The sequence below is a fragment of the Scardinius erythrophthalmus genome, assembly GCF_964197995.2.
Source record: "Scardinius erythrophthalmus genome assembly, chromosome: 12".
Taxonomy (NCBI): domain Eukaryota; kingdom Metazoa; phylum Chordata; class Actinopteri; order Cypriniformes; family Leuciscidae; genus Scardinius; species Scardinius erythrophthalmus.
In genome coordinates this window covers 35,763,157-35,789,620 of record NC_138232.1, presented here as the reverse complement: position 1 = coordinate 35,789,620, position 26,464 = coordinate 35,763,157, and the positions used below count along the sequence as shown (strand labels likewise).

Below are 26,464 nucleotides of genomic sequence, written 5' to 3'. Positions count from 1 at the left end.
AGAGAATGTGTGAATGTGAAAGAGAGAGAGAGAGAGGGTAATGTGATGGTGTTTTCCTCCTGCATGTCTCAGTGAGGGAGAGGGAGTGTGATGGTGGTGTTTTCCTCCTGCCTGCATCAGTAAGATGTGAAGATGGCGGAGCTGCAGATGCTGTTGGAAGAGGAGATTCCTGCTGGTCGAGGAGCTCTGCTGGACAGCTACGCCAACCTAGAGAGAGTCGCCGAGTACTGCGAGAGCAACTACATACAGGTGACATTACAAAACCCTGAAAAATATTCAAAAACACCGGAGAAATGACACGAGAGATGAATGATCCGACTGCTTGTGTTGTCGAGTGATAATGCAGTCGAGTGGACTGAAATCTCCACATTACAACTGCTTTGTAATTCGTTATGGTTTATTATACACTAATTCAAAACATAACACACTTTATGGACGTTTTATTGCCAATTTCAGTGTTTTAGTACAGATATGGGGCCTCAAACGCTGAGCTAGGCTAACGCGCTAGCCGAAGCGAAACCAATGTGTAAACCTCAAATGTATCACATCCAAAGACAGTTTGTTTCCCCTATTTTTACATGTATTATGAGTTTATCATGTTTAAATGCTTAACTTAAACCGAGTGTTGTGATTTAAAGTGGTGTATTAACGAGTTATACTTTTTTTGGAAACCTTAATCAAAGCAGCGCAATGTTATTGAAGTTAGCTCAGCTGCTAAATGCCGAGGGCTTATGGGCAGTGTTTTTATTAGATAAATGTACATTTAGTGTTGTTGTCTATTAATATTAATAGTTTTTCTATATATATATATTTTTTTGTTAATATTAGGGTGTTGTTTAAGTTAGGTTGTAGTCCAAAGGGGAGATGTGTTTGTGACGAGTACTAGTTTTCGAAATCGCGAAAAATTACTATGGTCCAATTGACTAACTGTGGTATCCAAGTTACTTAATTTCTGTGAGTTTTTAAATCTGTTTAGGCTGCTCTTTGACAACAAACACCGTTTGTTTGTTGGTTATGTTGGTCTATCCATTGTTATGTTGGTCTATCCATGGTAATGCTTACTCCATTACACTAATACCATAGTTAAACTAGCCTATAGCTTCTATGCAAGAACTATGGTAAATACAGTTTTTCCTCTGCTCGCATGAGTTTGATGATTCACTCTGGAAACTGTGAAATGCTTCTGGAACAAAAATGAATGACTAAATTCATGTTATTTTCAGCATTCCTGGGGGAACCACAGAAGTGGGTGTGTAAGGATATAAACTTCTCTGTTTAGAGAGCATCCGAAATCAAACTCTTGACATTTATTGCTCCAAAAATACAGTGCATGTCACATGGACCCTGGCAGATCAGTGACTGAATGTCACTGGATATGAGTTTGTTCTCTGAGGATGCTGATTCAAGTACTTTTGAGTCGTGATGCATTCTTTATAAATATTGCATACTTGCTGGCCTGTCAATGCGCAAAACCATATGGTTATAGTTTAAGAGTGAGAGCTGATAGTTGTAAAGATGTTAAATAGTTTTTTCGTTGTGATTTGACCCAGGGGGATCTCAGTTCATATTGTATCTAAATCAGACCCATAGGAATCGTGCAGAGCACATAGTGTTGGTGCTCTCTGAGCCTGAATGCATTTTGTAAAGAAATTCTGCTGGTTGTGATAAATCATTGTATTCCGCTCACTTCATAGCGTTGTCACAGCAGGCTCAGAAATACCATAAATAGCTTAAAGTGACCGAGCTTAGATTTCTTTCCATAACAGCCTGAAGCTCGGGTTGATATGAGTCTTGCTTGCATGTGGTCTGTGGTCTGGTTTCAGTTTAGTTTAGTAAGTAACCCAATATTTCCCTCATCCTCAATGCATGCATATTGCATAAAGATATGTTAGCAAGGTTATTCAGAGAGGTTCTTATTATTGTCATGATGGTTGTTTTTGCCACAAATAATGAGCATGTTTGTTGTTGGAAAAGCCAGATTAATTGTTGCATTATTTGCACAGGTGTCATAGAAGAACCTTTTTTGTGTGTGTGTGTGTGCATCTGATAGTAAAATCAGCGAGTTCTCTGGATTTCTGGTGTTTTATTGAACAAAACGGAGATCTGATGTTTTTCCTCAAAGCGTAGATGACCAAAGAAGGTTTTTATCTCGAGCTGACAGTGCAATGACTGTTCTCCCATAGTTTATCTCCTCATTATCGTCTCATTAAAACCCTATATGATTGTCATTCTTCAGGGCAACATCAAATGGCCAAATGTCCATACAATGAAAATGGAGAGCATAAATGCAAGATAAAAGTAGTCCAAACAATTCCTGCACAATTCTTCAGAAGTGTGAAAAACAAATCAAAATTCTCTGAAAATCTGAGCTGGAGCTCAGAAATCTTTAATTTGTTTTCATTTTAAAAAAAATGTACCTTTCATGCCAGATATGACATTATTATTGACGCCAAAGCAACATTGGTTCTTGCATTTGTCGCGTTGTAATAAAGCTGTTGTTTGGCTTTCGAAGAGGTGCACAAGTCTTATAGAATACATTTATGATGTTCCTTTCATCCTCAGTTGCTGTATAGAAAAGAGCCACTCAGACATTCTGCTTAACATCTCCTTTTGTTTTTCACAGAAGACAGAAAATAATATAGGGTGAACTATTCCTGAAATGGCTACTAGTCTGTTCAAGCACAGTTTGTTGACTCGGCCAGCTGATCTTTTGTTGAATTACTATGTTAGTTGGTTTTGAAGTGATCATTGAAGCAGTTTCATTTGCTGTGAATGCTATCGAGCGTGTTTCTCACACACTACCCTCCTCCCCCACTATCCTCACTCACCGTACCGTTCATCAGTGGGCCTTCCCATATATTTGACAGCATCACCATGGTTACGCCGGAAGGGAATGAATGATGGCTGTGTGGGCAGCCAATGAGGCAGTGATCCGAGACGAGGTTTTTTTTCATGGTAGTGCTTTGCTCTGATTGGTTGCTTCAGTGTCTGTTTAAATTAGTTTGTTCGTATATGGGAAATTAATCATAAAGGGGAGTAAGGTTGTGCCATATTAACAAATGTTATCCCAATATTTTGGGGGATTTTGTTTACAACTGTAATTTGAACTGTGTTTTTGTGCTGATACCATGACTGAACCCAAAGCTTTTCATATTCTTCATGTTCTGCGCGGTGGTTGGTTCACCGCATTGACAGAAACTGATCCAATTTTTTCACTAAATTGATTTCCATTTTTACCTTTGTAAGTGTGTTTCTGACCTAATTGTATGATTCATCATTCATATCAAATTCTTACATTTCGTAAATAAATATTGTTTTCTATGTTTATTAAAATATGAAATAATAAAAAAGTTAATTGATACTTTAAATATGGGGCCGTTCAAATAGAATGTTTTTGTGTGCTGTTTTTCCGTTGTTTCTGTGTAAACATACTAGACGGCCATGTTTGACCATTCTGCTCACGTGTTACGTCTTTTGCAGTGCCACTCATATGGCATGATGTACAACATAAACGTAACATTACAACTTGTATCTGTACAACAGGAGGCAAATACAAGTGAACTTGAAGTCGGCTACATGTTAGCCAGAAAGTGTTATTCCCGTTGTGAATGCCCTCTTTAACTACTTCATTTTCATCTACTTCATCAGGTGATTACAGATATCCCCGTGCATTTTCGAAGCCATTACGAGAAGTGATTTTAATTAAAACATGGGCTTCCTGTTGAAAAAATATGACCAGATAAAAGAACATTGCTGGATTACTAATAATATCCTACATTTTTCTGAAAAAGAAACATCTAAAAGGAATATGACTGTCTCAAATAACCCAATCAAAGTCAATAATGTCGGGCATTGCCGTTTAAGTGAGTGAACAGCGGTAAACTGAAGTGCTTTGCTGGCTAATTAATTATTAACTCCATCAAATGCGTCCTATGTGAAATTATTCATATGCATACAACATAAAAGTAATATTACAACTTAAATATGCACAAAAGGACGGAAATGACACGTGAACTTGACTTTGCTTGTCTCAGTCTTGCGTAGCTAGACCTTCAGACTGACTGCAGAAGGTCTGGACTCCATCGCAGCTTTCATTGTCCAAGAACCGCCCAAGAGGACGTCCGAGTGAGATGTAAAGTAACTAATAACAGTTTGTTTTGTTCCGCACCATGTTTAGGGGCGTGAAAACGGAAAGTTGACGTCCATATGATAACAGACCAGCATGCATCTAATAAATTATCCATTCAATAATGTTGTCCAAGTTTACTGCAACAATGGAGCCGTGAACTTCACATATTTTTGAAAATCCAACATTTAGTTGATACCGATAAGCACTCATTGCCACAGTTGTAAACACAATGGCTTTCTTCTTCCATGAGGGGGTTTGGCATTACGACAGATTTATTCAACCAATCAGAATCCAACCAATCAGATGTTGACTTCAAAACGCCTGAAGTGTTTCCTATTTTGTGTGCCATATGCATCAGACGTTCAGCCCTAAAGGGGAGTGAAAACGAGGGAGTAGAAATTAGGCCATGTTGCAATATAATGTTCTCTTTCACCTCTATCCATCCTTCTGTGCTCAGATTAACTCCCTCTCTCCTTCTTTTCTCTCCATCTAGTCTCCAGATAAGCACAGAGCTTTAGAAGAAACCAAGAGCTACACCACTCAGTCTTTGGCCAGTGTAGCGTATCTGATCAACACTCTTGCCAACAATGTGCTCCAGATGCTGGATATACAGGCGTCCCAGCTACGCCGCATGGAGTCGTCCATCAACCACATCTCACAGGTAATTCTTACTGCTATAGAAACATCTAGGATTGTGGGTATATTGCACTTTGTGAGATGAACAGACTTGTACATTGGAGTTTTGTTTCTACATTCAGTTCATTTTCTAACGAAAGCATCACTCTTAATATTGCTCATACTTAAAGTAAGTGGTTTATTAAAATCAAAAAGCCTAAATATTAAACTTTGGCACATAGCAGTACTTTTATATTAATCAAATTACATTTTATGTTTTATGGTCTTTTGACTTTGGAAATCTCTTCTACAGACTGCTTGTCATTCATGGTTTACTTTTTTATTTAAACATGATTTAGGCATGATTTCATACAAAAACCTGTAATTTGCTTTGTTACTATGTACATTACTGTATACGTCAAATCACACAACAACGTTTCTCCGCAGACGGTGGACATCCATAAAGAGAAGGTGGCCAGGCGAGAGATTGGCATCCTCACTACCAACAAGAACACTTCCCGCACACACAAGATCATCGCACCAGCCAATCCCGAGAGGCCTGTACGCTACATCCGCAAACCCATTGACTACAGTTTGCTGGATGACGTAGGCCACGGCGTAAAGGTAGGGATGAAGCCAAACTCTCTATGTCTGCATTTGTAAGAGCGCTGACTATGGTGGAATTTGTATTAAATTAAATATGATTAAACCTGAATATATTTTGGGGGTGGTGGGTATAGAAATATGATATAGAAATTTTGGGGCACAAAAAAGAAGTAATCTGTTGAAAATGAAATAAATAAGTCTTGATATTATCTGCTTAAAATATGGGGAAATTCAGAGCTGTAATTTTAAAGGTATCATTTTATGTTTTACATTTAAAGTAATTAAGTAAAAGAAAAATACCGTTTGTAAAATGTGAAAATATGTAAGTTCACTTGATAAATATGTGTTTTCTTTTACATCCCCCTTGTTATTGGATACTTTGGCTTGTGGTATAAATTAATCATGGCTGACTGCAAAAAGCTTGATTCTATATCATGCTGTTAGGTGGCAGTATACATTCAAAACAACTGCTATTTCAGCCTGGACTACATAAACAAAAATACATTTAAAGGTGCTGTAGGACATCTGGGAAAATGCTAACTTTAGCCTGATAGCAGTGAAAGCGTACGTCCCACCCAAAGTCACGCCTCCTGAAAGCATGTACGCGCACAGCCTAGAAGACCGGAGACAACGTTACTGCAATACCAATATCATGTGTCATTCACCAGTGAGAAAACTTTATTAGTACAGTTAGTAACACTACAATACCAAACGTAAACAAATTCTTAAAAACAGAATTAGATGCAGCAAGTTTTCGGTTTGTTTAGCTAGCAAAACTTGTCAGTGTGTTATAATATTTCTTGCATGACAGGGTTCCCACGATGAGAGTCTGCTTGGCTCCTTTGCCAGTGCCACTTGTTGTCGGTTCAGAAGGAAAGTGAGGTTGTTGCTGCTTGCCATTCTCGCTCTGTCTTCACAGCGTACTTGAACGCGCTGATGAATTCATATATCTGCGTGAACAACCTGCGCAGTGGCATGCAAACACACATTGACCGACAGGGAACACATGCTATTGGACCGTTCGGACCGAACGCAATGATTGAACGAACATTTTATGGTCCTACACCTTCCAAAGACGACATATATTTATAAAAATACATTTAGGCCGCTTAACTGAGTGATTGCTATCAGTATATGAGGAGACTTTCAACCAGCATAGCAAAAATGTTTCTGCAGAGAATCACCTACGGCATCTTTAAGTTACCATTTAAAAATGGTAATATTGGCATATTATGCATCCTTATTAATATGAATGTATTTTCTCTTTGCGGTGCTTAACTAGCTGCTCTGTGCGTGTTTGCATGTGTGTGAGTTTTTCTTTACTCTTTACACTAACAGTTTGTATCTTTTTTTCTCCTCACCTCTCTTAATGCCTTCATTTCTGAATGTAGTGGTTACTAAGGTTTAAGGTAAGGATTCAGTCGGGTTTTGGTTGATGTGTGTGTTGTGTATGTGGTAGAATGTCCGTGTCTATATATTTGTTCCCACTCAGATTAATAATATTTGACACTTGCCCCACAGGTCAACGCTCAGAATATGAAAGCAGGTACAACTCCACGCACAGCTGCCCCGACTCAGAAACCACCCAGCCCGCCTGGCCCAGGCAAAGGAACACTGGGGTAAGTTAGATAGAGGACCTGCTTTTTTCATGACATATATAAAATTAAAGTAATAATTTGTATTGTTGTGAAACACCAGTAACATAAGATATTTATGAGATATTTACCCAGACATACATTTCATAGTTGTTTACAGATGTAGAACAGAAATATTCTGTCAAACAGCCTTCTGGAATGGAGATGAAATTTGCTGCGGTTCATTAATATAAAAAAGGAGCTTCTGTTTGTCAAGCTGTTTTTCTGTAAAAGTTTGTGTGGTCTTGATTTTTATAGAAAGAACAGAGGCAGTCCTTAAAAGGGGGATCAAATTTTCCTTTATCTTTCCTAGATTAAAAGAGCTCATTGTACTATGAAAACAGTCTGAAACTTTCAGAACTCAAAACTTGGGCTCCGGTCCACAAAACTCATTTGTTGAAAATAACATTGTGTCCTAACCAGTCACAATTTATATATCAGTACTGAACATTTAGATGTCAATAATGCCAATTTGGTAAGGTAATATAAGTACAATAGGCACTATTATTTCGAAACACCTGTAGAACTAATAATTAGAGTAAATTGTGGGAAGGTCCTACATATTTTGGGCTGTTACATTAAAGGTGCCACTCAGTAATTTTTTTCCTCATTAAAGTTTTACACAAAAGAATTAAACAAAATAAATAGCCTGATCAGTGGCTTAATACAATCATTGGTGTCACCTAATTGGACCAGTTGAAATGCTTTTCTCTTTATCTTGCTAACTCCCCTTTCTCTCACAGAATAATTTATTTGTGAGTAACTGAATAGCACAGATAACTGAAAATGTTTCTTGTGCTGCGTAATTCTGCATCCGTGCTGCTGGAAGTTGACATTGAAAGTCATTGGAGCAATCTGAGTAAAATTACATCTGAGTGCATCTTTAATAAGGTCTCTGAGCATTTTAAGTCTGATCTGAATTGTTTTTGCATCGTATTTCAGTGCAAAAACCTTGCATTATATGTGGACATCTAGGACAAAAATAAAATGATTATGTATATGATATGACCCCTTTAAATGATGAGATTCTGTTGTGCACATGTGTTGATATGGTGTTTGAAAAGGAAATTCTCTTTCTCTCCATCTCTTATCTAATCTTGATCCCTGACAGCCAGGCTCACACACGTCTACGACTCTGTGTGTTGTAGTTCACAGTTTTGGCTTGTTCTCTGTTCAGGGACTGACACACTAATTTGTTCTGGATCTTTGTGTTTTAGTCTTTGTGCCTTTTTCTGCCACTGCAGGTCACTGTGGAGAACAAAATGTCATGTTGTGTTTGTGATCTGTTATTTTTATTTCATGTCATTGAGTTTTTACAGCTGATGTTTGTTACTGTTAAACCTCAACTGTGTTCTTCCCGCTCATGCCCATGTCCACGGCCCCTAACCCCTCACTGTCACCATGGCAACACAACGACCAACCACAAGCAATTCAGACAATCTTAATACACCACAACAGGCTCCTTTAAATATCTACTCGGCCGTTACATAATAGTTTCCTGCTAGGGATGGGCAGTTTGACGATATATAATATGCAACTGTATGAATGTATCACCGTTAGAGTTTCCTCATACCGAGAAGAAACATACATTATTGTGAACATGCAGAGTGGGACGTATCCCAAACAAGATGAGGAAGAACCCGTTATTGTTTAAAAAAACATTTCTATGGATTCTATGGATTTTTTGGGGACACACCTAAAATGTCTGTGTTTTCGTCCATCAAAATACTGCGTTCTTTTCATGTCGTGCAGCTTTGTCAATGTGAACTCAGTTTCTTCAGCAACCCAAAAATGTGTTGCCTCCTTTACCGCTATGTTTGTCATCCCTGTACGTCATAAGCATGTGCACACTTTAGTCAGATTGGAATAGTTGTGATTAAAGGGTTTACATGCCTGTTTATCGTGACCCAGAAATTGGCATACACCACGTTTTACTGCGATTATGGTTAATACGATTATGAGCTTAATTGCATCAGTTTGATTGAAATATTGTGTTTACATGGTTTAATCGCAGTATTGCCTGAGTCTCATTATAATCGCATAATGAGGGTACATGTAAACGTAGTCATTTATTAGTAGACTTTTAAAGAACCAATAACCAAGTATTGGTCAAACCAATTTTCAGTCTACTTCTAATAAAGTATCTTTCATTTGTAAAGTGTTTAATTCACTAAATTGTCTATAGGCAAGGCATTTTCAGGTGACTATTTATAAATTCAAGCAAAAATAACTTTAGTGTCTCATATTCCATTAAAATATTCATATTATTTGTAGATTTGGAAATAAAATGACTCATACCTTGATCTATTTTGGTCATGCTGCCCACTAGATTTGTCAAAAAGTACCGATTTCGGTGCCAAGTCAGTTCTGAAATTTTAAAATTGTGACGCTGTTGAGCGGAAACGTAAACACCTCTGATTGGCCATTGTGTTCACACGGTCATTGGATATGTCTGTGATTGGTTACAATGATTAACGCACGGGAGCGTTTGAGAGCGAACAGAAGTGTTTGAAAGTGTTAAAAAACGGGAGCGTTTGAAAGCACAAGCAGGCGTATATCAGCGGACCGGACTGCTGATAGACGCCTGCTTTCAAACACTCCCGTCTGTATCTGTGTAAGTGCTCGGTGAAGAGCGTCATTGATGTATATTTACAATATATTTTTGAAGCATTTCATTCAGCATTTCAAGATTTGTAGCCAATCACAGACATATCCGATGTGAGCGTGAGCACAATGGGGAATCAGAGATGTTTAAGATTCCACTCAACAGCGCTCAAAGCATCACATTTTTTCAATTTCAGTACCGACTTTGTACCGAACTCTACTGCCCACCCTAGTTACTCCTGAGATCTACAAATAACTATAAATTAGACATGACTCATGAGGTTTGCTCTACGCTACTGTTGAAATATTCTAAATGGATTTTTACTCTTCAAGATGTGATACAATATCTCCCAGTATGTAATTATTGGGGTCTGTCATCAATGATGTTTGACTCCACCCCTTAGAGGATATTAAAATATTTTAACCCCGCCCCCCTGGCAGGCGGCACTCCCCTTACCGGACGCTCGAGCCTGTGCGTCCACCCGTCGTCCCTAACGACTATGTGCAGAGTCCAACACGCAACACCGCACCACCCCTGCAGAGCCCGGCTAGAACTGCATCTGTTAATCAGAGGACCCGCACGTACAGGTACTCGCACACACACACATACACACACACACAGCATTATCCCCTAGACAGGCTTAAAAAACAAACTTTGAAAAGCAAAAAAGGTCCCTCACACTTCCTCACCCTTTTCTTCTGCATCCTCTTCCTTTCTTGTCTGTCTTTCCTGTCGCTGTTGTTCTGTTTTTAAGCTGTCTTTGTTTGGTGTATGTCGTCTGGCAGTGTGACTCTCGGCCAAAGTAACAGTCACTCACTAACTTTCTCTTTTCTTCTCCTTTGCTTTCTCTCTCTCATACTTGGATCTTTTTTTGGGTTCAAACAGCCATAGCCTACTTAAAGAAGAGCTCTTTCCTGCTCTTTCACTCACCGTCTTTTTCTATTTCAGTCTTTCTTACCCGTATCGCTTCATCTCTTTGCTGTTTGCATCCTCAGCGCTCTGATTTTGAGAATCTCAGGGGACAAACAGAGAGCACATAATCACATTCTTACAGAACGCTTCCTCCTCTTCCTCTTCTCAGATTTTCACCCACAATTCCTCAATTCATGGCCTCAATTCAAGTTTTTTTTTTAAGAAATGAATGCTTTTCTTCCACAAGAATGCATCAAATTGATCAAAAGTAACAGTAAAGACATTTAAAAAGTTACGAAAGATTTCTATTTCAAATAAATGCTGTTCTTTTGAACTTTCTATTCAGCAAATAATCCTGGAAAAAAAAAGGATCATCCATTTCCACTAAATATATTAAGCAGCACAACTGATTTCTACGTTGATAATAATAAGAAATGTTGGTTAATCACCAAATCAGCATATTAGAATGATGATGCTGAAAATTCATCTTAAAATTTAAAAACTTAAAATATATTACAACAGAATACAGTTATTTTCAATTGGATTATTTCACAATATTACTGTTTAACTGTATTTTTGATCAAATAAAAAAGCTTTTTAAAAACATTAAAAGAAACTAAACTACACTAAACTTTTGAATGATAGTGTATATACAGTCATGTGAAAAAGAAAGGACACCCTATTGAATTCTAGTTTTATTTATAAGGACATAAAAAGTAATCTGGTCCTTGGCAGGTCTTAAAATTAGGTAAATACAATCTCAGATTAACGACAACATATGACATATTACACAGTGTCATTAACTAAATACACTCTTACTGCTTCCATGTGAATTAAGAGGGTAAGTAGCAGTCAGGCACTGCTAATCAAATGTCTTTGATTAATTGATCATCAGCAAGTGTCATCACCTCTATAAAAGCAGAAGTTTTGGCAGTTCGCTGTTCTGGAGCATTCAGGTGTGTGTTAACACAATGTCAAGGAAAAAAGACAATGATCTTAGAGGAGCAATTTTTGCTGCCATCAATCTGAGAAGGGTTATACGGCCATTTCCAAACAAAAAGTCCATGTACAGTGAGGAAAATGATTCACAAGTGAAAAACATTCAAGACAGTTGCCAATCTTCCCAGGAGTGGACGTCCCAGCAAATTCACCCCAAGGTCAGATCATGCACTGCTCAGAGAAACTGCAGAAAACCCAAGAGCTACACCTCAGACATGGTATCGGTTAACATGTTAAATGTTAAAGTTCATGGCAGTACAATTAGAAAAAGACCGGACAAGTATGGCATGTTTGGAAGGGTTGCCAGGAGAAAACTTCTCCTCTTTAATAAAAAGAACATTGCAGCACGGCTTTGGTTTGCAAAGTTGCATCTGAACAAACCTCAAGACTTCTGGAACAAAGCCCTTTGGACAGACGAGACCAAAATGAAGATTTTTGGCCATAATGCACAGCACCAAGTTAGGCGAAAACGAACAAAAACCTCATACCAACTGTCCATCACGCTGATGTATAGTATTGCTGATTTTTGTCTTGTTTCGCAGACACAGGACCCTGGGCACCTTGTAGTCATTGAGTCTATCATGAACTCCTCTGTATACCAAAGTATTCTATTCAAATCTGTGAGGTCATCTGTCCGACAGCTAAAGCTTGGCCGATATTGGTTAATGCAACAGGACAAAGATCCCAAGCACACCAGCAAATCTACAACAGAATGGTTGAAAAAGAAAAGAATCAAGGTGTTGCAATGGCCCAGTCAAAGTCCAGACCTCAACCTGACTGAAATGTTGCGGCGGGACCTTAAGAGAGCTGTGCATAAACAAATACCCACAAACCTCAATGAACTGAAGCAGCGTTCTTACATAATTCCTCCAGAACGATGCGAGAGATTGATGCTGTCATACAGAAAATAATTCCTCCATCGTATCTCTGCTAAAAGTGGCTGTACAAGCAATTGAATCATAGGGTGTACTTAGTTTGGCACCCATGGCTTTTCCATTTTGGCTTTATCTTTGTTAAATAAATAATGACACGGTGTAATATGTCTGAGGTTGCATTTACCTGTGAACGACCAGATGATTTCTATGTTCTGATACGTAAAACCATAAAATTCTAAAGGGTGTCCTTTCTTTTTCACATGACTGTATATTGAAATTGATCATCAAGGGAGAGTGATTTAAAAACACAGTAGTTTCTATTTTGACTTATGGTTAACAGAGCAAAATCATTTAAACTAAATCCCTCAAAAATATTTAAAAACAGGGAATGCACAATATTACAAGGCTGTTGGTAAATTTAAACCTGATATAAAAAGGAATATGTGGTTATGTGGCTATGTGGACATGAATGTCAGTTGATGCTGATTATCTGAATGGCCAAATACAGGGATTTTAATCTGCCTGGTCGATAAATCAGTCTACCACTTACTATTAACTGATAATATGACAATGTTTTAAAAGCCTGCCCAATGTTCTACCAACATTTTGAACAGTCTGCCACTAGTAATAATTAGCCGATAATATGACAATTGCCAAATATGGGACTGTTGTTCTTCCTGGCCATTTCGTAGTCTAAAAAAAGGCCAAATGTCGACCAGGCTGATTCAATTTTTTACTTCTAGTTATCAGGCTATAATCTGAAAATAGCCTAAATATTGATTGATTAATTGGTCTCGTCAATGAAATTTGTATGATTTTGTGAAATGTACTGAAATTTTTATATTTCATGTGGATTTTTTGGTAAGGGCAGAATGAAATATGCAAGACTGAGTGTGGGGCTGTTTTAAGAAATATTTATGTTTGTTTATGTGTGCTGTTTAAAATCAACCTGAAGTTAACCTTAATTACTTTCTTGCTCACTCCTTGTTGTGAATGATTCATCTGTGCAATTTATTGTGGCTGTACAGTTATTTAGCATTGTTTAAGCTAACTCTCATTCAGTCTGGCTTCATTCTGGTGTGAAACGGCCACTTTTGAAGATCTAATCAGTTCTTGATGAACAAATATCAAGTCCCACCCTACTCCCCCCCCCCCCCATCCTTTATCCTGTTTCACTCTGAAAAACGTCAAGTTACGGAGCTAAAACAGTCAAATGGCAATTTACATTAACTAGCATGATGTGTGTTTTGTGTGTGGCAGCAGTGGCAGCAGCGGTGGCAGTCATCCCAGCAGTCGTAGCAGCAGCAGAGAGAACAGTGGCAGCGGAAGTGTGGGCGTGCCCATCGCCGTGCCAACTCCTGCCCCGCCCACGGCTTTTCCCGGTGAGATTTCCACTCTTTGTGTAAGAGCCCCCAATATAATTCAAGTGAAATCGTAGAACGAACTGGTGTGATGTCATTCCGAACAAAATCAGGCCAAAACGTTTGTTTCGGGAGAACTAGAACACACTAGTGTAAATTGAAGCCGTAATTCTAATTGAAAGAAACACTGGCATTGTTTTTCATGTTTAACATTGTGTAAAGCTGCTTGCTTTAAAGCAGTCTCTTGTATAAAGTGCTATAAAAATAAACGTGATGTGACTTGGAGTGCCGACATGTGCAAACTAGGGGTTGAACGACTTCAGAAGTCGACATTTATGTGATTAAAGTCAAGTTGATGTCGACTATCGCTGATGACGTCATTAATAAACAAATAAGCCTGAATCTTGAGCTGAGACTCGAACGCGGGCACTGCTATGGCATATGACACAGCGCTGCCCACAAGGCTATTGCTCCTACATAACAGCTTATTTTTATCAGTTCTTTTGTCTTTGGATTGTTACATTTCTCACACATTTCTGCTCGTTCTAAATCAGATACTGATAAAGTACAGTAAAGATTACATTTATATGAATGCATTAGTGAGAGAGCGATTGTGTACTTACAATGCAGCAGCACATTCATTTAGAACTGCAAATTTTGAGCATCTAGATGGTATAATCGAACGTATATTGTGGAGCACTCTCGGAGTACGCACTTATTTGTCATTTAACGGAGCGTGAAAGTGGACATCAAAGATTGTGCCCTCTATAGGCCATGATCAAGCTTAAAGCATCATGGTAGAATAATCGACTAGACTTTGGATCCCCTATTCAAACATATTCACATGTCAAGTCAAGTCAACTTTATTTATATAGCGCTTTTCACAATACAGATTGTATCAAAGCAGCTTCACAGTATTAAATAAAATAGTACATCAGTGTTTGTTTCTGGTGTAAAACATCCACGTTTGGTAATGCAGATCAATAGCACTGGTGAATCGATTAATCAATTTAAGTATCCCCAACTGAGCAAGCCAAAGGCAACAGTGGCAAGGAACCGAAAAACTCCATCAGGTGACCTAATGGAGAAAAAAAAACCTTGGGAGAACCCAGGCTCAGTCGGGGGCCAGTTCTCCTCTGGCGTTTATGAAGTAGAGACCGGATTTAACTGTAAGATTAAAATATTATATGAATGCCTGGCTGAAGAGATGCGTCTTTAATCTAGTTTTAAACTGGGAGAGCGAGTCTGAGCAACGAACAGTATCAGGAAGGCTATTCCAGAGTTTTGGTGCTAAATGTGAAAATGCTCTCCCTCCTTTGGTGGATCTGGATATCCTAGGTATGACCAGAAGCCTCGAATTTAGTGATCTTAAAGAGCGCGATGGATTATAGGGCGATAGAAGATCCGTTAAATAAACTGGAGCTAAGCCGTTTAGGGCTTTATAAGTCAGTAGCAATACCTTGTAATTAATACGGAACTTTATAGGTAACCAATGTAGTGATGATAAAATTGGTGTTATATGGTCAAACTTTCTTGATCTAGTAAGAACTCTAGCGGCGGCATTTTGGACTAACTGTAGCTTGTTTATTGAGGATGCAGGACAACCAGCTAATAAAGCATTACAGTAATCTAGTCTCGAGGTCATGAATGCATGAACTAGCTTTTCTGCATCAGAAACAGATAGCATATTACGTAGCTTAGCAATATTTCTAAGGTGAAAAAAGGCTGTTTTTGTAACATCCCTGTGATCAGATGCTTTCTTAACTGCTTTTTTTCTCACCACTGTCATTTTTGTTGTTTATTGTGTTATTGAGAGGAAAGTTGAACAAAAAAACTTTGCCGTGAGTATATCAAGGCCTTAAGTATTAGTAAATGAATCTGAGGACTGTCCAAGGTTCTGAAGGAAGTATCTTTGCAGCATTGAAAGTGCTATTTCCTGTCCCACTGTTAGCGATGATAACTTCTCTTTCTGTTCACTACTTACCTCTTTTTTCACTCGCTGTTCCTATCCCTCCTCCCTGTGGCCTTGTTTCTCCTTTCGACCTTTCTTCCCTCTGTTCTGTCACTCTTGTTCTCTTCTCCCCTGGGCTTCCTGTCTCTGTGTGGCGTGCGGAGCTGCAGGTACAGCACCCACCCCTCCCAACCCTCCGAAACCCCCTCCAAGCGTTACTATCCCTGCCCCTCCCGTACCTCCGCCACCTCCCACCCCAGAGCCAGTGCCCCCCGCCCCTGCCCCTGCCCCCGCTCTGCCAGCAGAGGGCCCTCCTGAGATACCACCACCCCCACAGCTGCCCCCCAACCTTCCTGTTAGCACCAACACCAACCCTGCTGCTGCAACTAGCACCCCCGCTCAAGGTGAGTCCCCTCACCCCCCTCCTCAAGTCCATCGTTCATTTTTTAATGACAACCTGCACGTGAACATACGTGATGCGTGATTCACCCAGCACTCATCCCTCCTCCACCTCACCCAGGTTTCACCTGCATGGGCTTGGTTTGTCTTGGCTCATTGTGCATCTGTGCTCCAGTTCTTGGCAGGATTACATTCCCAGTGACGTCTCCATCACATCATTTGGTCCATCTCTGCTTCCTGGTCATGCTTCTTAGGGACTGTTTTGGGACTATTTACTTTTAATGATGAGATGTTTCATACCAAATCAAAATGAGGAAGTTATGATGGGCCAATATTTTTACTTGGACAAAGGTTATATTGGAGGTTATGTATATTGTTTTCTATAGCTCTGTTCAAGAACTAGTGAGCTAACTACCTAGACGGTGTTTTAAGGCATGATTTTTAAGGAGCATATGTTGCCTTCTATCATACCTCTTTTTGACTAAAATCAGCATTACACAAGGCAGTATTATATGTGTCATTCATGGAAAAGGGAATCCCAGAATGCATTGTGACACGCTCAGTAAAAATGAATCCAAGACTAATGGTCAAGCAAGAGTATTGTTGTTTATAAATAGGGATGCACCATATTTAAGATGTTGTTATTGTAAAATACTATAGATTTTTTTATATTTGTGCATCCTTAATTATAAATATACAAACATATATATATATATATATATATATATCCCTCATGTGGTCTTCGGGTCATTTTGACCCGGAGAAGATTTTCTTTTTCCCAAAAATACTAGTTAATGTTATCGCATTGGGCTGAAACTTAGTGACTCTGTTCCCAAAGGGTATAACTACTTCTCAAATGTTTTTTGAAAATTTTCGTACTTTTTTTGCGGGGGTTTTGATACCTTGTTACACTTGTGGTCTTCCCGGGTCAAAATGACCCGCCTATAAAAAATAGCTTATAAATCACTCATTATACCATATTTTCACCCAATCTTGGATTCAATCTTTTTGTCAACTTGTTCTCTTTCAATTAGGACTGGTTTTATATTTATATTTGCATCTAATTAATCGTAGGCCTCATTTATTTGACAGTAGGGATCTCATTTTTTGAGTAAAAAAAACATTATTTTTGAATAATTTTGGAAATATTAAATGAAATCTGAAGAAAATTGGCACTGTTTATCACACTAGTCTACTTTAATATTTCACTAGGAATTTTATTTTGAAAAACTTTTATTTTGTAAAAAATGGTACATAGTCACACTTGTGGTCTTCCCGGGTCAAAATGACCCGCCTATAAAAAATACTTATAAATCACTCATTATACCATATTTTCACCCAATCTTGGATTCAATCTTTTTGTCAACTTGTTCTCTTTCAATTAGGACTGGTTTTGTATTTCCATTTGCATCTGATTAATCGTGGGCCTCATTTATCTGAGAGTAGGCATCTCATTTTTTGAGTAAAAAAAAAATATTTTTGAATAATTTTTGGAAAAATAAAATAAAATCTGAAGAAAATTGGCACTGTTGATCACACTAGTGTACTTTAATTTTTCACCAGGAATTTTGTTTTGAAAAACTTTACTTGTGTACAATATGGTACAGAGTTACACTTGTGGTGTTCCACTGGGCCATTGAGGGCCATTGTGGGCCATTGTTTCAATGGGCCATTGAAAGTTAATGGGAGAGACCAATGCAAACAATGAATGGAACAACACAAAATAGGTATCATTTTAAAGCTTAGAATCTCAGCTTTTTAATGCATCTAATCACTTTGATCAACTCCTAACGAGAGCTGAGTTATCACTCTAAAACAAGAGTTTTCCCCTGCAGGCGCCACCTAGCTGCGAAATAAATAATCATAATATTTTTCAAAACTGTTACCTTGATCAACTTAAAATAGGTGTCATTTGAAAGCTTAGAGTCTGAAACTTACAATGAATGTAGCCAGTTTGATAAACTCCTAAGTAGTGCTGAGTTATTTGCTGATAAATAGAAAAAAACAAATTCATAATTTATAAACTACTTTTTTACTACATTCAGCAATATGTCAAATACATCATACAGCTCAGATAGTCCTGTGTCATATGTCATTTGAAAGGTCTCAATTAGTAGAATACAGCAAGCATAATTGTTTCAGGCTTTTTTCTAAACTTGAGTGAGATTTTTGTAAAAGAAGCCCTTCAAGAGACCCATGTGTAAACCATACATGGATGATGGAAGTTTAGACACATTTCCACTCGTAACTTCATGAAACATGCTCCAATTGTGGAAAATGACACATCATTATTTACAGCAGATGCTTACAATTAAAATGGGTCCAAACTCAACATAATCCATCACTCAGAACTAAAGATATTCCTCATGGAGTTCTAACACAAAAAATACTACAGACACACAGACTCACATAGCCAAGCAAGGTAGCTTAGACTTGGCCTTTTTACTCGTAACTTCATGAAACATACATCGATCATGGAAAATGACACATCGTTATTTACAGCAGGAGCTCACGATTAATAAGAGCCCAAACTCAATATATTCCATCAACAAGATCTAAAGATATTCCTCATGGCGCTCTAACACAAAAAATACCACAGACGCACCTAGCCAAGTATATACTCATGAAGCTCTCACGTTTGGTTTTTGCTCATAACTTCATGAAGCATGCACAGATCGTAGAAAAATGTACATCATTATTTTCAGTAGACTATCACAATTAAAAAGAGCCCAAACACAGCACAATCCATCACTCGGATCTAAAGATATTCCTAATAGAGTTGTAACACACAAACCCCCACAGGCGCTCACAGAGCTTTAAATATATAGATGTAGCCTAGCACTTATGTCGCGTTTTAACTCGTAACTCAATGAAGCATGCATAAATTGTGGAAAATGGCACATCATTATTTACATGAGATTGTTAAGATTAAAAAGAGCCCAAACTCACCATAATCCATCACATGCTCATATGTGTACATAAACAATGAACATGCTCCTGAAAATGTTTCAGTCTCTCCCATTCACTTTCAATGGCCCATTGAAACAATGGCCCTCAATGGCCCAGTGGAACACCGCAAGTGTAATTCTGTGCCATTTTGTACAAAATAAAAGTTTTTCAAAACAAAATTCCTGGTGAAAAATTAAAGTACACTAGTGTGATCAACAGTACCAATTTTCTTCAGATTTTATTTAATATTTCCAAAATTATTCAAAAATATTTTTTTTTTACTCAAAAAATGAGATGCCTACTCTCAAATAAATGAGGCCTACGGTTAATCAGATGAAAATAGAAATATAAAACCAGTCCTAATTGAAAGAGAACAAGTTGACAAAAAGATTGAATCCAAGATTGGGTGAAAATATGGTATAATGAGTGATTTATAAGCTATTTTTTATAGGCGGGTCATTTTGACCCGGTAAGACCACAAGTGTGACAATGTGCCATTTTGTACAAAATAAAAGTTTTTCAAAATAAAATTCCTGGTGAAATATTAAAGTAGACTAGTGTGATAAACAGTGCCAATTTTCTTCAGATTTCATTTAATATTTCCAAAATTATTCAAAAATAATGTTTTTTTTACTCAACAAATGAGATCCCTACTGTCAAATAAATGAGGCCTACGATTAATTAAATGCAAATAGAAATATAAAACCAGTCCTAATTGAAAGAGAACAAGTTGACAAAAAGATTGAATCCAAGATTGGGTGAAAATATGGTATAATGAGTGATTTATAAGCTATTTTTTATAGTCGGGTCATTTTGACCCGGGAAGACCACAAGTGTGACAATGTGCCATTTTGTACAAAATAAAAGTTTTTCAAAACAAAATTCCTGGTGAAAAATTAAAGTAGACTAGTGTGATAAACAGTGCCAATTTTCTTTAGATTTCATTTAATATTTCCAAAATTATTCAAAAATATTCAAAAATAATGTTTTTTTTACTCAAAAAATTAGATCTCTACTGTCAAATAAATGAGGCCTACGATTAATTAGATGCAAATAGAAATGTAAAACCAGTCCTAATTGAAAGAGAACAAGTTGACAAAAAGACTGAATCCAAGATTGTGTGAAAATATGGTATAATGAGTGATTTATAAGCTATTTTTTTATAGTCGGGTCATTTTGACCCGGGAAGACCACAGGTGTTATAGGGTTTTGAACACCACATGAGGGATATATATATATATATATATATATATATATATATATATATATATATATATATATATATATATATATATATATATATATATATATATATATATATATATATATACTTAAAAGTATTGCTAAAAAGTGTTCAATCTGATTAAAATACACTCAGCTTCACTCAGTATTGGTGTGTATAATGTAAGGAATGTACAGTCAGCCTCAAAGCCGTTCATTATTTTGTGATTAATGAAGGCTGACTCTACTATCACGCTTATTACACGGCTACTTGCCAATTAAATAAATAAAGAGAGTAAGGCGGCTGACTGTGGTTTGATTAGAGCATGTCTTCAGTTCATTCCATATACCGTTGAATGTGCCATGGTCTACTTATTGTGTATTCCATACTGATTCAGAGATGTACCAACAGAATTATAGAATTATTAACAGTTTTATTATTTCTTATCTCTCTATCTCCCAGGCAACGGTCCTCACTTTTACAGTATGAACCGGCCAATGACGCGGCACCCCACGCCCTCTGTGGGAGGTTCCCTGCCCTATCGCCGGCCGTCATCAGTTACTGGACAGCCCAACAACATGCCTCAAAACACTAATCCAAACATGATCCAAAACCAGCTCAATGGAGGGCCACACTACAACCTAAACCAAGGTAGAGACCAGTGTCCTCATATAATGGTAGAAAATAATTACAATAATTAGAATGCATGTCATTTAGACCAGTGGACTCTGTCTTACCGACTTGATCTGATTGCCCTCTCTCTTTTCTTTCATTTGCCATCTCATTTTCTTCTTTTTTCTTTTCAACTTCCTCTCTTGTCGTTCCCTTTGTTTCACCCACATTTTTTTCACACTTCCCTTTCTTGCTTTTTTTCCCTTCTGTACCAAATTGTCACTGTTGTTGGGACAGCCCCTATGGCCCCTCCACCCCCCTCTATTCTCCAGATCACCCCCCAGCTACCACTCATGGGCTTTGTGGCTCGGGTTCAGGAGACCAGTAAGTTATTGGTTTGGGAATTTTTGTGTGTGTTTGACTGGTTGTGCATGCTCTTTAAACATTTGCATGCTCATTTTAGACATTAGTGTTGTAAACCCCCTGCATGTCCTCACCAGCTGCAATGCAATTAGATTCCAGTGGCAAGCGACAAGGCTACAAAACTCACAAATCAGAAGAGTGTGTGGGCAATCTCGCACTCAGAATGAAATGGATGAGTACATTATAAAATGAATAAAAATATTATTCAATATACATACTCTGTGACTTTGTCATGGAATACACTTGTTTGTTCACACAGAGTTCACAGTTTTAACTAGTGTTTTCACGATACTGGAGTTTCTAGATTCGATACGATACCTTGAAAAATATCGATATTCGATACCACTGGGAAAACTGCCATATATACTGCCATATAGATATTTTTATCATCTCATAATTTTATGATAATTTGGGTACATCTGTTGCAATAGCTTACACAAGGAGGCTTTATTTGAAACTCTGAACTAAATGTAAAAAAAAAATGCAAACGATAGCACAAATAAATACTGTAGAATAAAGAGACAACCTTAAGATGGTGCATAGGACCCCTAGCAGGCGCTGTATTGAGCTAATCCGACCTACTCCTAATCCCAATCCTAACCCTAACCCTAACCCTACCCTCACTACAGCACCTACTATGGTTCATAAAATTCAGTGGGTCGTGGAATTTGGCACTACACCGGAACTCAGGCCCTGCAACTCTAACACTATTCAGTCGAAACGAATGCGACCAGTGAGTGAGAGAAGACGGGTGCAGGGTTGCCTGGTTTGCGTAATGAAACCAGCCCAATTGCTATTCAAAACCCGCCCATCACGGTCAAAACTAGCCCAATCACGTACCGTGGTAAACTTGGCAACACTGGAGAAAAGAGAGCACGAGAAAGCTCAACTGTTATACCTTCTTGATTATTCTTTTTTTTCCTCCAACATCTGAGGTCAATTATCCATTGTCTCTTTCATTATGGCTATTAAAGTCACACATAGTGATATTCAAAATTAAATGAAACCCTTTTATATTCAGTACCTGAGGATATCATTGTCATTGGACATATAATTTGTATGTTCTTGTTCCCAGCCTTGAATGTTGCAGAAATAGAAACCGTTTAAAAATAGAGTCCCCTGTTGCAGGTCGCGTATCACTGTCGCGGCTGGTTAGGACAAAAACTCTTGATTCATTGACTCATTGGTTCATTTCAAGTCAGACATGACTGAAAGTAATGAAAGTCTTTTTGAGTGATTCTATAAAACTAGCATATAAGAGTCAGGCTGATCATGTTCATTTGATCTCATAACACTTAATTCAGACTGAAAGGGTTAAAATATATCATTTCTGAGATGTAGTGGTGTGGGAAAAAACCTTATTTGCCTGCCCTTGTTTAGCTGCAGTGTGTACATGACCTTAGTGAAGTTCCCTTTTCGTTATTAATATTATTGCTGTTTTGAGGTCAGTGTTATTCTTCCCTCCCTAAATGTAGTACTCCCTAATTTCCTTACTAACACATTTTCCTCCTTAACTTCCCGATCCAGCACGAGTCATTTGTCTCACATCAGCAAACAAAAGTTACCCAATTTCTTCAGAAATTGCTTTAAAAACAATTGATTTGTTCCATCCCTTCAGTCTCAGACGCTCCCCCACCACCGCCCCCTGCAGAAGAGGTGGAGTTTGAGGAGGCAACCCCACCCCCGCCTCCTCCAGAGGACTATGAGGATGAGGAGGGTGATGATGAGGAAGAGTCAGCCGTGGTGGAGTACAGTGACCCTTACGCTGAAGAAGACCCGCCATGGGCCCCTCGCAGTTACCTGGAGAAAGGCATGTTCACAACGCACTTTAAACACTCATTTGGCCATTTCGGAAAGCTTTTTCTATGTAGGTAATAGGTTTCTAAGTACAGCTCCTATTGCTTTGAATGGAGAAAGATGGAAATCCTCCAACACGTGATTAATCGGCAATGAAATCGGACAAACATTATCATGTATGTTGCTTGTTTAGCTAAACTTGCAGTAAAACGAAATTTTTCATGCTTATTTTTCACAGTTGTATTGAAAATGTATTGAAATCCATTTCTGCTACATAAGAAAACATGCTTTGGTAAATCATAATTATGACCTTTTATGTCATTTGACATGCCATTTCATGATTAAAAAAGTAAAACTACAGATAAAAAAATCCAAAAAATTTTATTTAAATATCTTAAATGACACTTTATCTGATAATTTTGCATTGTTCCATAATTTCAGCTTTTTATATTAGAATTATGACTTGGTATCTCATGATTTTTTTTTTTTTTTGTTGTCATAATAATGATTTTTTATTTACCAAATGTTTTTTTTTTTCCTTATGTGGCAGAAATGGGTTTCCATTAAAACTAATATTTGCACTGTTATTAAAACTCTGGCCAATACAGATAAGCCGATAACTATTTATTATATTATGGAAAATAACTGATAAATAATAAATACATGTTATAATATATAATTGAAATAATATAATAAAAACTATATTAATTAAAATTAAAACACTAAAAACTTAAATCAATCATTTAAAATACTACAAGTAAATAAGAAATATAATATATCAATGAAACTACATAAATTAAAAATAAAACATTGTAATATTTAAAAAGATTCATTTTAGTTTTAAAGTAAAAAATAATTGAAATAATGTAATAAAAATGACAGAAATTAAAAACAAAACCGAATGCCGATTGTTTTAAATAGTACAAGTAAATTTAGGTGTCATAACATTATAATGTACAGTATTAACAGTGGATGCAATGTTATTACATTATACCTCAAGTTTAAAAATTGGCTGTGATATTTAATTGTGTATGTTTAGGGCAGATGAACACGCACAATTAAATATCCAGTACAGAGCATTAACAACGAATAAAACATTTCTAAAATAAAAATACCTTTTTTTCTCTGTATACACTATTTCTAAATGGCAGTAAGATAGGAGAGGTTGTGCTGTATTGTGAACATAATCACAACATCCTCTTACTTATCCAGTTTACAGTATCTACAGCGTAGCACAGTCCGCCGTACAGTAAAACTTGGAATAAAAAGATAACCAGACATTCTGTTTTCCTTCTTTTTATCCCGCTATTGCCATCAGTGGTGGCGATTTACGACTACGCGCGCGACAAAGAAGACGAGCTCTCCTTCCAGGAGGGGGCGATCATTTACGTCATCAAGAAGAACGACGACGGCTGGTACGAGGGTGTGATGTGCGGCACCACGGGCCTCTTCCCGGGGAACTACGTGGAGTCCATCATGCATTACGCTGACTGAGCCACTGCTCCTCCGCCCATCATCTTCCTCATTCAGACACACGGAGGTCAGCTACACTACGTCACGCACAGGCTTGTTCAAAACAAACCAACTGACAGCTGCAGGAAAAACTAGGACCGTTGAAATGTGTAAGATAAATGCGTTAGGAACTTTTATTCATCTCTTAATTTCTCTTAGAAACATGTATCAGAAAAGTGTTGGTTTGCTTGACTTGTGTTGATAGTGATCGCTTTGCTTTCGCTCCTATCCGTCTGTATTCTGGAGGAACGGTTCTGACTTGTAGAAGGACAGTTATCTTCTTTCATGTCTTCACGAAATCGGAAGACGGCCACCTCGGACGTGCATGTTCCTTTTACATCACCTCTTAACCGTGTGCTGTCACTGACCAGCAAATGAGAGAGAAGCTTTTGCCAAGAATGACAGAACAGGGATTTTATGCATAATTGTTGTGCCAGGTCATATAGAAACACTTCGATACAGGTGGGCTTTTTTTCTTTTCTTTAGTTTGTCATTGTGTTGGAAGTTGAATTTCTTTTTTTTTTTTTTTTGTTAACGTTTTGAGTGCAGTTCATTTCGAAGTCTTCAGCAGGAGGACATACCAAAGGATTTCAGTGGCGTTTGGGATCACGAACGGGACCGACTACAACCTTAAAATACTTTTCTCACCATTCCTTTACATTCATTACTTTCCAACGAGATTTTATTGCTTGAAATATTTGCAAGTATGTGTATTCTTTGTATGTATGATAAAAAAAGAGAAAAAAAAAAACACTATAAAATCGTTCAGGAAGTTTGTGCCATAAAGATATGTTCGTAGATGGTCATATTTTTGGATGTGAGAGGTCGTTTCTTGAATCTCAGCACCGGACGTGGTGTTCTTCAGGAAGAAAATGTGTGTTGTGATCTTTAACCTCCGATTCATCCCTCTTGACCAACTGTGGACTTAAAGATACAAGACTATTCTATATGTATGTTATATATTGATTTATATTATAGAAATACTATTGTGTTGGTGTATGACTGGTGTAGAGACAAGAGAACCCCATTTATCTGCAATAACAAAGGCACAGTTAGAAAGTCCTCAGTCGACGAGCTAGAGATTTTTAAAGCACAAGAGATAAACGTGATCTTAGGGAGACCTTGCAAAATGTGAAGAACAGACTTTTTTTTTTGATGAAGAGATATTAAACCGAAACCAGCCCAAGTTTTAAAGCATCCTCATAGCCACATGCAGATAATGTGGAACAAACTGTACCAATGCACAGAGACCTTTTCTATAAAGTACTTTGATGTCTATATGTAAGTGTATGTGTGTGAGTGTGTGCGTGAGCGTGAAATGGATCGATTTCACTGTTTGTGGATCATTGGTGACTGACTTGCTTGTCTGTGTGCAAATCTTTATTTGAAATGAAAGGTCTGTTGTGAGGGTGTGTGAATTGAGTCTTGCATGTTGATCATTTCTGTGATTTTCCTGCTGATGGAGAATAAACTGGATATATCTGGTCTTCTTGCTCACGTTTCCTCTGAGTTTTCTCCGGGCCCAGACTCGCTCAGGTGTGGAACCCCTCGAGATCCGCTTTCATGCAGCGTTTAGCTCCAACCAAAGCCTGCAACTTTCTAGTAACCCTGATTTTGTTGTTCAGGTGTGTCGATCAGAAGCCCCTACACTACCAAGTGCTGTGTTCCAGTCCAAATTGGTCATGCTCTTCACTCGCTAACTTCCCTCCGTCTGGTTCAATGTACGTCAAAGTCGATTGTACGTCATTGCTTACGTTGCACAAGCGCCCACTACAGGCGGAAACTGCAATGGGCTGAATTGGAACGTCCTAAGCCCTTGATCACTTGGAATCAACTATGGAGTTGATTTATTTATCCCTTTAA

The 26,464-nt window shown here is 37.8% G+C and overlaps 1 protein-coding gene across 5 annotated transcripts; it reads left to right on the top strand.

Moving 5' to 3' along the window:
• Positions 1–9: 9 nt before the first annotated feature.
• Positions 10–26,094, top strand: abi2b (abl-interactor 2b). 5 transcript variants are annotated; one of them, XM_081380907.1, is made up of 11 exons: positions 34–249; positions 4,623–4,790; positions 5,192–5,368; positions 6,872–6,969; positions 10,030–10,176; positions 13,636–13,757; positions 15,858–16,091; positions 20,720–20,908; positions 21,167–21,253; positions 22,911–23,102; positions 24,408–26,094. In XM_081380907.1, exons 1-11 carry the CDS (start codon positions 133–135, stop codon positions 24,581–24,583), a joined length of 1,707 nt encoding a protein of 568 aa, XP_081237033.1. In that variant the 5' UTR covers positions 34–132; the 3' UTR covers positions 24,584–26,094. The 5 variants fall into 5 exon arrangements, with proteins under 5 accessions (XP_081237030.1, XP_081237029.1, XP_081237033.1 ...); XM_081380903.1 differs by lacking the exon at positions 15,858–16,091 and having other exon boundaries at positions 13–249; XM_081380904.1 differs by lacking the exons at positions 15,858–16,091; positions 21,167–21,253 and having other exon boundaries at positions 10–249.
• Positions 26,095–26,464: the final 370 nt, after the last annotated feature.